Source organism: Leptonychotes weddellii, chromosome 7 (assembly GCF_054177405.1).
Source record: "Leptonychotes weddellii isolate Sample4059 chromosome 7, ASM5417740v2, whole genome shotgun sequence".
In the NCBI taxonomy this organism is placed as follows: domain Eukaryota; kingdom Metazoa; phylum Chordata; class Mammalia; order Carnivora; family Phocidae; genus Leptonychotes; species Leptonychotes weddellii.
This window is the reverse complement of record NC_138375.1, coordinates 87,880,867-87,894,630: the sequence shown is the minus strand read 5'-3', so window position 1 is coordinate 87,894,630 and position 13,764 is coordinate 87,880,867. Positions and strand designations below refer to the sequence as shown.

At 35.1% G+C, this 13,764-nt stretch overlaps 1 protein-coding gene across 1 annotated transcript in view; it reads left to right on the top strand.

Moving 5' to 3' along the window:
* Positions 1 to 13,764, top strand: part of SCAMP1 (secretory carrier membrane protein 1) — a 114,888-nt gene that overhangs the window by 80,052 nt on the left and 21,072 nt on the right. The window contains exon 7 of the mRNA XM_006738033.3: positions 10,778 to 10,879. Coding sequence (XP_006738096.1) covers positions 10,778 to 10,879 — 102 coding nt within the window. The remainder of the gene's footprint in view (positions 1 to 10,777; positions 10,880 to 13,764) is intronic.

Sequence of the window (13,764 nt, the reverse complement as noted above, 5' to 3'; positions counted from 1 at the left end):
GGTCTACTGGTAACCAGTTCTCTAGTTTTTGTCTGAAAAAAATCTTTATTTTCCATTCATTTTATTAAAGATACCTTCACTGGGTATAGAATTCTTGCTTCACGGTTTTGTTTATTCAGTACGTGAAACATATCATTTTGTGTTCTAATAAGTCTTCTGTAATTCTTCTTTTTCTTTCTTTCTTTTTTTTTTTTTGAATGTGTCTTATGCCCAGTGTGCTCTGGGCATTTTGAATGTGATCGTGTGTGGTGTGCATATGTGTATGTGGTGGTATGTGTCTTGGTTTGTATCCTTAACTGTTCTGTCATGTTCTTGGATCTGTGGTTTGGAGTCTCTTGTTAACTTTGGAAAATTCTCATTTATCATTTTTCAGATAATTTTTTTTTTCCTTCTCTTTCCAGGAATTCTTACTACACATAATTTGGACTGTTTGATACTGCCCTACATCTTTTGGGTGCTCTATTATTTTTTTCTTCACTCTTTTTTATCTCTGCATTTCATTTTGTGTAATTTCTACAAGTTCACCCTTGGCTGTTTTGAGTGTGTTGATGAGCTTGTCAGAGGTATTCTTCTGTCTGCTTTCATGTTTTCTTTTTGCCATGTCTGTTCAGTTATTTCTTACAGCTTATATATATGCTGAGATTCTTCTTTTGTTCATTCATGTTGTCCACCTTTGTGACTTCAGTCTTGAACATATTAATTATAGTTATTTTAAATTCTTTATAGTGCTGACATCTAAGCTGTATCTGAGTTTGTTTCTTTTGATTGCTTTGTCTCTTGTCAGGCCTTCTTGTTGTACAGCCAAAGGATTGGTGACTGGTGTTTATCTTTTCCCTTGAAGGCTAGGAGGTTAAAAGCTTTATAGATAAGGGCAGTCTTGATTATAAACCCGACTGCATTTGCACAAAACAGTAGAGTTAGCCTGTCCCTTCCTTAAATCCTGGTGCACTCTTCTCTTCCTTACTATTAAATGTCCTTTGTGGCATTCTTTTTTTCTTGAATAGGGCACTTTCATCTGCCTTAAACACCTGTTCTGGCAAATATCTTTTCTTCTCAATGATTTTCTTAATGGCATCTGCGAGCTCGTCTGCTGTCTCTTGGTTGGCAGAAGCTGCTTTTCCTGTTATCTTGATATTTTTTAAGCCAAACCTTTTCCTAAAATTATCAAACCATCCTTTTGCTAACATTAAATTCTCCAGCTTTAAATCCTTCACCTTCCTTTTGCTTTAAGTTGTCATGTAATGACCTCACTTCTTCTTGATTATGTTAGATAGATACGCCTTTATTATAGCATTCTTGCACCCACATAAAAGCTGCATTTTCAGTATGAGATAAAAAGGCATTTAGCAAAAAATGTAAGGTCTTTGCACCTGCTAGTGTAGATACAGTGATGGCTTCATGAATTTCCTTATGCTGGATTCATTTATCTTGAAATGATGGGCAGCCGCAGCTGCAGACCTCTCAACCTATGGTATGTATTAAGCAATTCAACTTTTTCTTGCAATGTCATGACTTTTCTCTGTTCTTGGAAGCACTTCCAGCATCGCTAGTTTTTATGGGTCTCATGGTGTTATTCAAGGTTTGCTATATTGTACTAAACACAATGAAAAATATGCAAGAATTGTGAGAGATCACTTTTTACTGCAGTATGCAACTTACTAGAGAGATGATCTGCTTACCCAGAGATACTAATATGACATGGTATTTTAAGCAGGTACTGGCAATACTTGAGCTCACCACAATAGCAACAGGAGGTGGGTATGAAACTGTTACAAAACTATTATATGAAACAGTATGTACTGCCATTAATTTATCATTTGGTACCACATCTTTACACTTGTTTATGTGTCTCTTGACTATAAATGGTGTCATGTACAGTCTAGGTGTTGTATGCATAATATGTGATAACTTTTTATGATAAATTTATTTACTACCATAAAATATGCAAAATTGTTTAGTATCTACATATAGTTGTGTTCATGACATAACTTTCTCTTTTTTTGATATTTCTAGGTTACATGGTTTGTCTGTGTTTTCAAATTGTTGCAAATCTCCAAAAAAAATTACCAGCACATTTATTGAAAAAAATCCATGTATAAGTGGGCCTACACAGTTCAAACCTGTGTTGTTCAACGGTCAAGTGACTTTCAAGTATGCCTTTTATATTCCAGCTGAGATGAGGAAGGTGGTGTTAGCTGTAGAGTTTTAAAATCCCTAGCACTTTACAGTAGTAGAGATTTTCAGTAAATATGAAATAATTTAAGGTTGATGAGACAAATGTTTTTAAAATATCTTTTGATCAGTTAGTTCTAGATTCTTTGTTCTCTTAGCTGGTTATTTTGCACACACCTGATAATAAAAGAAAACACAAATAAGGTGAGTAGCATTGTTCCTTGAATGGCAAAAACAGGTAGGTAAGAAACATTTATATATGGTATAGTTAAGAGTAGTTTAGATATAGAACAGAGCAGAATGATACATGTGCATATATTTACTTACGTATATATAGATAAATATATGTAATGTATCTGTAACATACATAATTTATATTAAAATAAGTAAAACCCCTTTAATAAGAAATTCAAGGTGAATTGATATTGGTGATAAAGTTTTTAGTTTATTTAATAAGAGTTATTTGTTTTCGGTAATATTCCATGAGATATATTATTTTTCTCTATGGCATTTTACTATATGTAAGAAGCAGTACATACTTATTAACTTGCAATATGAAATTAAGATAGTTGATTTAGAATTTAAGTATATGTGAACATTTAAGGAAATAGTTGAGGGGATAAAAGGATATTTCAAAGTAGATTAAGTAATTAGGAAACTTGTTGTGTGGAAATAATAGGACTATAGATATTAAGTTGTTTAAATGGTTGACTCCTGGCTGATTTTAGCTGTTTATGCTTTCTAAATTGAAGGCAATTCAGCTGTGAGATTTTAGTTGTTAGGTAAATTTTTGCTTAATCAAGTAAAAGTTTTAGTAAATTTCAGTCCTTGTTTTCTGATAAGCTACAAAAGTATTTTTTCAGTCGTAACTGCCTCGACTCTTCTTAAAAGGGAGTATTTTTAAAGAACTAAATTATTACGAATGGAAAGAAAATTTATAATCTCCCCCTATATACAAAACACTACATTGAGCATTTGAAGTTAATTTAGAGAGTGGTATCCTATTGATACATAATTGGCTTTCTTGGGCAAAATGGAAGTGAAATAATAGCCTAGGGATAGATTTATCCCATGGTTAAAAACATTAGCTTCACAGATACACAGGCGAGTCTCAGCATTTCTATTACCAGCTCTGCATTTGGATCACTTAACCTCTCTAAGTCTGTTTATACATCAGTAAAATGGAGTCAGTATTATTGCCTACCTCACAGCGGGTATTGTAAACATTAAATGGATAATGCATGTGTTTGCCTTGGTCACTGACACATAATGTTCAATAAATGTTAGCTATTATTACAAAATACAGAGTCAGGTGTAGAGGATAGAGTGTTAAGTGTAGAGGTTATAGACCTTGAACCCAGGTCTAGGTTTAAAATTTCATTACATGTGAACCTTTTATTATGCATCTCTGCTTTAGGCATAGCATAGATGGGAGGAAGACAAAGTCTAGAGTCCTATGCTTTTTCATTTAGACTAATCTAGTGAGTGGTTTTTTAATGGTTTTTATGTCACAGACTCCATTATGAATCTAAAATTTTTGAGTCCTCTTTTTAAGAAAAATACACACATGCAAAATTTTATGCACAATCTGGGTGGGTTCGTGCTGTTTCTTTTTAAAGCTATCTGTGGAACACCTGTTCTTGGAGAAAGAATTGATTTCAGCACAAAATTATTAGAAGGAAGATGGGGTTGCATCCCAAAGTAACTAAGACAAGGAAAGTAGCTGTACTTTGTAGTTTCCTTTTATTGTAATGTCTTTACATCAGTAAGAATTTTATGTATTACTTTGTTCTCTTAGTAGTAGTGAAGTTACCAGCCATGTCCCAGAAATGCTCAGGATCTTGTCAGAGGCCAAATATCACTTGTGTAAGCAGAATAGCCTGTGAACAAAACCGTTTTAGTGTAGTATTGTACTAGTGCAGTAGAGGTACCAACAAGTAACATTTATTGATTACTTACTATGTGCCGATACATTTCCTGCTAAGCTCTTTATATCTGTTTCATTCATATAAAAGTAGATTCTACTATTACTCCCATTTTGTAAATAGAAAATCTCAGATTTAGGCTTAGATTTTGCTTGAAGTTACACAACTTTTAATGGGAGACTTTTGGATTCAAACCCAAGTCTGTCTATAAAGCTACATGCTCTTAACTACTATGCCAAGTTACCGAACGTAAAATGTTTATTAGTATTTTACTTAAGTTGTGCTGCGCTCCGGTATCATGGGAGCTCCCTTATACATTTTACAAATGTAAAATTTTTGTTAGCTCTTTTGAAATGATAAGATACCTTTTCTTCTCTGCTTCCCCAAACTGTAGTTGTAATTAATATCTCTGATACTGATAGGTAATGTGAAATATACTTTTAAGATCATATAAATCTATTTCTGAGAACTTATTATGAAAATTTAGGGGAGAATTTTTTTGTTTTAAGGTGTTGTAAACAGGGCACCTGGGTGGCCCAGTTGGTTAAGCATCTGACTTCTGATTTTGGCTCAGATCATGATCTCAGGGTTGTGAAATTGAGCCCTATGTGGGACTCTGCACTGGGTATGGAGCCTGCTTAAGATTCTCTTTCTCTGGGGCCCCTGGGTGGCTCAGTTCATTGAGTGTCTGGCTCTTGGCTTCGGCTCAGGTTGTGATCTCCTGGGTTGTGGGATTGAGCCTTGTGGTTGGGCTCTACACTCAGTGGGGAGTCTGCTTGAGATTCTCTTCTCTCCCTCTGCCCCTCCCCTGCTCGCATGCTCTCTTTCTCTCAAATAAATAAATCTTAAAAAAAAAAAAAAAAGTAGGTTGTAATTTGGCAGTATAGTATTTGAAGACACTAAGCCAAATCCAACTGGCTTATTTGAGATTCAGTTTTCTAGTAGACTTTGATCTGGAAGAGCTAGGATGACAAGTAGTAGAAAGCTTTTATTATTGATTGATTGATTCTGATGAGGAAATAGATTACGTAGGTGGGTTTATTATGAAAACATATTCACAGTACCATAAATACTTGATTGTAAATGAGGCAGATTATGATTTAAAACTGTTTAGCTTAAATTAGTTGATAATAGTTTTTTCAAGTATATTTGTATTTTTTCTTCTTTGGCTTGAAATAGCTATATACAAGCTGGATTATTTAAAGTTTATTTCCTAATCTTTTCCTATATACAAGACCTACCCCTTTTGGTTCTGGATACCAGCAGAAGTCCTTCTACACCCCTGATGATGTTTTTTTCTCCTGGACTCCTCATTTTGACTCTATCCCTTTACAGCCCTTCACCAGTCTTCTGGCAGCCTTACCTGGCTTTTCCCTCAAGCATCTCAAATGAACTTGATATTCATGTGATGTTGTATTGGTCAAATTTGTTAATTTACACTTTACAGAGTTTTCCTCTCTTCTATATATGGGAAGTTATTTATACTTAATATACTTCTTAACACTGTGATTAGCTCAGTTTTTTGCATATAAATTTTTAATAATTTTTAGGCTTTTGTCAGGGAATGTAACCCCATATTGTAAAATTGTTTTCACAGGATAGTCAGATCCATATTTTTATGTCACTTTGATATAAAGAGCTATATTTTCAGTGACTTCTTGTTTAGTTAAAAATGAGGCAACCTGGGGCACCTGGGTGGCTCAGTGGATTGAGTGTCTGCCTCTTGATTTCAGCTCAGGTTGTGATCTCAGGGTTGTGGGATCGAGCCCCACATCACATCGGGCTCTGTGCTCAGCGGGGAGTCTGCTTGGGATTCTCTCTCTCTCCCTTTCCCTCCCCCTCTACCCCTTCCCCTACTCTCACTTTCTCTCACTTGCTTTCCCTCTCTCTCTCTCTTAAATAAATAAATCTTCTTTAAAAATGAGGCAACCTTTTTAAAATTTGAATTTGACTAATTTTGCATTTTTAATAATTTGAATAGATTATATAGAAGATTTGTGTACTCTTAGAGGTAAGAGTTCAGGTAGTTGACTAATTATATGGAGTTTATATCTCAGAGAAATTTGAAGTGTTTTAAAATTATCATTTATATTTACATGGTAGGTGTACAATGAAATGAATTTTACTGTCTCCTTGTCCACAAACAGAAAAATTGGTTAATCACATAAAATAAGCAAGATATATTGAGAAAGGTTTCTAGCCTGTTCAAAAAAACAGAAGTAGACCAAACGGGTTTCAAAGACTTTGGGGTTTCTATTTGATCAGTTTAGTAAGCTAACTTTACATTTATATGTACTAACTGTACGTATAAAAGAGGAAGGTGAACCAATTTTAACATTCTTCAATTTGTATCTGAAAGCAATATTTTAGAAATATTTGCTTTTTAGTAGGACTTCTTTAGTAGGACTTGAAAACATATTCTGTATTTTCTAATAGATTTCTTAACTAGAGGCTGTTATTAGGCAATTGCCGCTTCTAGAATATATCTGTGAGTTTGGAACAAAGAAAGATCCTTCTTTGGGAACTGAAGCAGCTTTTGTGAAGCCTTTAGACATTATGTAGGAAGCTCTTATTCAGAGTATATATTCCCTTTATAATTTTAACCATTTTGATAATATGGTTTCTTGGTAAACAGGTAATGAAGTAAAACTCAAACAAGAAAAAAAGAATTCTAAGTTAGGATCTTTTTCTACTAAAGGGATAGGGAAATAGAAATATATTTTAGCAGTACCTATTTGAAAAGAGTAAAAAAATTGATTTATTAAAAGTGGTATTTGTTTACCAAGTTTTAGCCTGGAGAAATGAAGCGTACATGGGATTTCTATTTGTTATTAATAAAAATAGCATTTTATATTGTGAACTTTTTGTTGCTTGTTTGTTTTTTGTTGGTTGAGTTTTCTAAGTTTTATGGTCAGTAAGTAATACCAACTTTGGTGTAATATATTACTAATAAATTACTGTGAAAGGTGGAACCATTTGATTTAAATCTAATATAGAAAAAACATTCATGAACTACTAAAATCTGCTTTTTTGCACTTTGGAGAAATGGCTGATTCTAAAACAAGGAAAATACTAAATAAGCAGAGATCAGGTACTTAAGCAAACAGAATCTAAAAGGTTAAAGCTGGAATAGTTTTAGCAACAAAATAATGATAGTGTTTAATTTTAACCTAAAGAATGAAATAAATATCCGTGAGTCCATACTGATAGGAAAAAATGATGAATAAACAGATGGAGCTGAAAGGACAAATCTTACATACAGAATTCCAAATAATAATTGTGGATTCTTCTCTTTCTAAGGGTTAGAGCTTAACTGTCCTCTATTTTAGTGTGGGGTAGACTTAGTGATTCATCTTAAAAGCTGAGTGCATGTTTGCCAGGCAGGAAAGAGGACTGTATTGGGCATTTTAGACACAGTGTAAATAAAAGCATTGAAATAGCAAGACATATTCTTCCAGTCTATTATGAAGATACACACACACTGGGTTACATTATTTGAACTTCATCCTGTTCTTGGTGGATCATACATTAGAAGATGTAAACATCAACTAAGGAACCTTCCTGTAAAGACAGTTTTACAATATGACATGGAGGTGGATCTTGAAATAAGAGACTGAGAAGCAGTCTAGATTTGAGAAGAAACAGAAGTAGAAGTGGGTAATATTATAGAAGCCAAGGTCAAAGAGTGTTTAAGGAAGATCTTTAGTGTCAGATTCCATTAAAAAAAAGAGACTTGAGAAATTTGGTTTGGAAATTCATAGATTGCCCATGATTTTGAAGTACCTCTGGAGGAATAGGTGAGGAAAGGCCAAGTTACAGTGGGTTGAGAAGTGAATGAGAAGAGGGAAGTAGAGGAAATCAAGACTTACTGAAGGGAAAGAGGGAGATCAAGTAGGTGGAAGTTTAGCAGGGGAGATAGGGTTAAAAGAAGGCTAGTTGAAGATGAGAAGTATGTGTTTATACACTGGGAAAGATCCTAGTCGAAGAACTGAAGACACAAGCTAGGAGAGAAGATAAGTAACTACATAAATAGAGTGCTCCAGAGGAACTAGAATGATGGACTGAAGATTTTTATGCAAGTGTTAATTTTGAAATGAGTGATACTTCCTCACAGATAAGCAATAAGGAGGATTGGTGGTATATATAAACTTTGAAAATCATTATATGGAGAAGAAAGTTGAGGTTTTCGTCTCTGGTGAAGAAAACAGTTTTATGTTGAGACTGAGAAAGTTGAAATGTTAAGGGCCTTGAAAAATGTGTTTTGGGGTTGGAATGGTCACTGTGATGAAAAGAAAATGGAGTAAATTTGGGATGGTTGAAAATCTTGCCAAACAAATCAAATCCAATAATATGTTAAAAGGATACCATGTCATAATCAAGTGGGTAGAACTTTTCCAGGAATTCACGGCTGGTTTAACATTTAAAATTAATTAGCATAATTCACCATATTATATGATTATCTTGATGTAGAAGCATTTGACAAAGTACAATACTCAATCACTCATGATGAAAATATTCAGTAAACTTAGAAAAAAGAGAACTTTAGCAGGGCACCTGGGTGGCACAGTTGGTTAAGTGTCTGACTCTTGTTTTTGGCTGAGGTTGTGATCTCAGGGTTGTGGCATCGAGCTCTGTATTGGACTCTGCACTCAGGGTAGAGTCCGCTTGAGACTCTCTCTCCCTCTCCTTCTGCTCCCTGCCCCACCCCCCCGTGTGTGCTCTCTCTCCCTTTCTCTAAAATAAATAAATAAATCTTAAAAAAAAAAAAAAAAAGAATTTTCTCCACTTGGTCAAGAGCATCTATGAAAAACTGTAACAGCTAACACCATACTTAATGGTGAAAGACTAAATCTTTCTACCAAGATCAAGAACAAGATAAAGATGTTCATTCTCAACACTTCCATAAAACATTGTTGTGGAAGTTCTGTCCAATATAAACAGGCAAGAAAAAGAAAGAAAAGCATCCAGATTAGAAAGGAAGAAGTAAAACTGTCTTTATTTGCAGATCATTTGGTCATTTGTGTAGAAAATATGAATGGAGACATATACTTTGTTAATGGTTAGGAAGACTTGATGTTATTGTGGTGTGAATTCTCTCAAAATGGATCTGTAAATGCAATGCAATTTCAATAAAAACCCCAGCATGATGTTTTATAGAATCAAACAAGGTGATTCTAAAAGGCATATAGAAATGTAAAAGCCTAGAATAACCAAAACAACTTTGAAAAAGGACAAGAAATTTGGAGAGCTAACATTACTTAATTTGAAGACTTAATAGGAAACCCTTGAAAGACACTCTGGAAAGAATGAAAAGATAAACCAGAGACTGAGAGAACAATCCTGCCAAACATGTATTTGATAAAGGACTGGTACATGCAAATGCACAAAACCTAACAGAGGAAAAAACAGTTAAAACCTTGGGAAAAGATTTTAACAGTCCACCACAGAAGATAGATGGATGGCAAAAGGCAATGAAAAAGAGCTTAATGTTAGCTATTAGGAAAATGCAAATTCAAACCAAAAGAGATAGTTATTATATACCTACTAGAATGGCTAAAATTTAAAGGATTGACCATACTCAAGTGTTGCTGATCTGTGGAGGAACTGGCATACTCCTGCAGTGCCACTGGGACCATAAAATAGAATAACTCCTTTGGAAAACAGTTTGGCAGTTTCTTAAAAAGTTAAACATATACCTATCATGTGATCTAGCCATTCTACTTTTAGGTAGTTACCCAAGAGAAAAGGAAATTTATGTTCATGTGAAGACTTATACATGGATGTTAATAGCCTCTTTATTTGTAATAGTAAAACACTAGAAACTATCTAAAAGTCTATCAGTAGGTGAATGAATTGACAGACTGTGGTGTATCTGTACAGTGAAGTGCTACTCAGTGAAAAGGAATGAACTCTTGATACGTGCAACAAAACTAGTGAATCTCAAAATAATTGTGCTGAGTGAAAGAAAGCAGACAAAGTATATACTGTATGATCTCATTTATTTAAAATTCTAAAATATGAAAACTATAGTGACAGAAAGCAGTGGGTGGGATGAAGAGGGAGGGATTATCAAGGTTCACAAGGAGACTTTTGGGGAATGCTTACTATTTTGATTGAAATAGATGCATGAGTATATACATATGTCAGACCATATCAAATTGTGTATTTAAAATTTGCAGTTTATAATGGGGCGCCTGGGTGGCTCAGTTGTTAAGTGTCTGCCTTCGGCTCAGGTCATGATCCCAGGGTCCTGGGATCGAGTCCCACATCGGGCTCCCTGCTCGATGGGGAGTCTGCTTCTCCCTCTCCCTCTTCCTGCCACTCTGCCTACTTGTGCTCTATCTCTCAGTCAAATAAATAAAAAAATCTTTAAAAAAAAATAAAATAGTTGCAGTTTATTGTATGTTAATTAAATTCAACAAAAGTCTTTAATAATTTAAAAGGAAACAAAAACTTTTTTGCCAAGATGTTTGTGATACAGTTGAAAAGTGAAAGGACAAAAAATGAGTTAAAATGTCATCGAGTATTTGGAAAACGTGTTCACATACATTATCTTGGTAGCCTTAAGTAGTTGCCAGTGGTATTGTTTGTCTTTCTTCATGTGAATTGTGAATATAAAGGTATTGAGAAAAATGACACTTTACTCTTCTTTCTCTCCCTTTTTTTTTTTTTTTTTAAAGGAGTGACAGTTCATTCAGATTCTTTGTATTCTTCTTCGTCTATATTTGTCAGTTTGCTGTTCATGTACTCCAAGCTGCAGGATTTCATAATTGGGGCAACTGGTAAGTCATTTACTTTAACTACTCTAGTTTTAATCTGTTTATCTAGTATCTCTACATAATTTTGGCTTCCTAAAAATAGTTAACATAGAAAAGCCAGATTAGCAAAAGTAAACAAATGCAAAAATAGTAAAAAATGCAATTTAAAAAATGTCAAAGGCATGTAACCTTTGGGCAAACCATTCTACTGAAAATTATGTTGCCATTTTTTAAAAACAGCATATTATATCTAGTTTAAAAATGTGTATATAAAGGGCACTAAGAGGAAGAGTAAAAAGGATACTGAGGAGTGGTCAAATACCTGGGCCAAAGATTGTGGAAGGGAGAGAAAAGAACTTCTAGGACTTTAAGGAAAAGGGTATCTATTATGTGTAAAGCACTATTTTAGGTATAGAGACATATGTTTCCATACAAACACAAATACACACATATGCACATGGACACTTATCTTTGAAAAATGGGATCCCTGCAATGCTCACTCTGTGGGAGACCCTCAGAAACTGAAACTAAATTATTTAGACTCAGGCTAGGAGATAATGGCAGATGGGTATGGCTCTTCATACACTTTGGAGCAAACATTCCTTGAATGAAATGGTGGGTGGAAGAGTACACATCTCTAAAATTATCACTCCCTCTCTTCTATTATAATTGAGTTGCATACTGTTGAATTCTTATAAGCAAAAGTATGTACAAGGCAACTTTGCTGCAGTGTTTACAAAAACTAAGGATGTAAGTAGAGTATATTGAGGACTTAAATTTAGTGTGCTAGCTCTGAATCACAGTGGAGACTGGCAGTCAGACAACTATAGGTAGCTTTGTGGATCCCTTAATGCTCATGCATACATGCAGAGAATTTATGTGGATACTTTATTATTTTTTTTTAAGATTTTATTTATTTGCGAGAGAATGAGAGACAGAGAGCATGAGAGGGGGGAGGGTCAGAGGGAGAAGCAGACTCCCTGCCGAGCAGGGAGCCCGATGCGGGACTCGATCCCGGGACTCCAGGATCATGACCTGAGCCGAAGGCAGTCACTTAACCGACTGAGCCACCCAGGCGCCCTATGTGGATACTTTAAATCAGTTCTAAAAAAAACCCATACATTATCATTTCAAATAGTGTATTTAGTCTTTGGCATATGGGGGAAAGGAAATGTTTTAAATGTTTAATTTAAAAATATACTGCTTATGTTAACAGCACAAGTTTTTTTTATTCTTATGAAATTGAAGTAATTTCTTTTGCTTTTTAGCACAAATTTAGAAAGAAGTGTTAAAATTGAGCATAACACTGTGTAGTGGCCACATAGCACAGTAGACTGCTAGTGAGGGGGGTATATAGGATGATGTGTTTTAAGATATCTAGACCTCCTGTGATTCAGCAGATTTTTAGAAAATTAAAAATTTTTATTTATTTTGAGATAATTGCAGATTCACATAGTTATAAGAAATAATACTGTTTACCCAGTTTTTTCCATTGGTAACATCTTGCAAAACCATTGTGTCATGTCAAAACCAGGATCTTGACATTGATAGAGTAAAGATAAAGAACACTTCCATCACCAAAGGATCTCCCATGTTGCCCTTTTGGAGCACATTCACTTCCCTCCTGCCCTCATTTCCTTCTTAACCCCAGTAGTCACTAATCTGTTCATCATTTCTATTATTTTGTCATTTCAAGAATGTTATATAAATGGAATCACAGGGTATGTAACTTTTGTCTTTTTGTGTTTGGCATAGTTCTCCGGAGATTCATCTAGGTCATTGTGTGTATCAGTAGTTTGTTTGTTTTTATTCCTGAGTAAAACTGTGGATGTACTACAGTTCAATCATTCACCAGTTGAAGGACTCTGGACTCTTTCTAGTTTTAGGCTTAGCCTCTGTAAACATTTGTGAACATCCATTTTCACTTCTCTGTGATAAATACCAGAGTATAATTGTTGGTTCATATGGAAATTGCATGTTTAGTCATTTTTTTTTTTTTTAAGATTTTATTTATCTGAGTCAGAGAGAATGAGAGAGACAGAGAGCACATGAGAGGGGGGAGGGTCAGAGGGAGAAGCAGACTCCCTGCCGAGCAGGGAGCCCGATGCGGGACTCGATCCCGGGACTCCAGGATCATGACCTGGGCCGAAGGCAGTCGCTTAACCGACTGAGCCACCCAGGCGCCCCGCATGTTTAGTCATTTTTAGGAAACTAACAGACTGTTTTTCAGAATGGCTCTGCCGGGTTACATTCCCACCAACAATGTATGAGTGACTTAGCCTTCACGTCCTGACCAGCACTGGTGTTGTCACTTTTTAAAGTTTTAGCTATTCTGATAGATGTGTAGTGATAGCTCACTGAGGTTTTAAGTTGTATTTCTCCAGTGACTCAAGATGTTGAACATCTTTTCATGTGATTATTTTCTTCTTTATATTCTCTTGATGAAACATCTTTTCATGTCTTTTGCTCATTTTCTTTTTTTTTAAATTTTTTAAAATTTTATTTTGTTACGTTAATCACCATACATTACATCATTAGTTTTTGCCGTAGTGTTCCATGATTCATTGTTTGCGTATAACACCCAGTGCTCCATTCAATACGTGCCCTCTTTAATACCCATTGCCAGTGGTGCATGGGTGGCTCAGTCATTAAGTGTCTGCCTTCAGCTCAGGTCATGATCCCAGGGTCCTGGGATCGAGCCCCACATCGGGCTCCTTGCTCAGCGGAAAGCCTGCTTCTCCCTCTCCCACTCCCGCTGCTTGTGTTCCCTCTCTCGCTGTGTCTCTCTCTCTGTCAAATAAATAAATAAATAAATAAGTAAAATGTTAAAAAAAAAAAAATACCAATCACCAGGCTAAACCATCCCCCACCCCCTACCCTCTACAACTCTCAGTTTGTTTCTCAGAGTC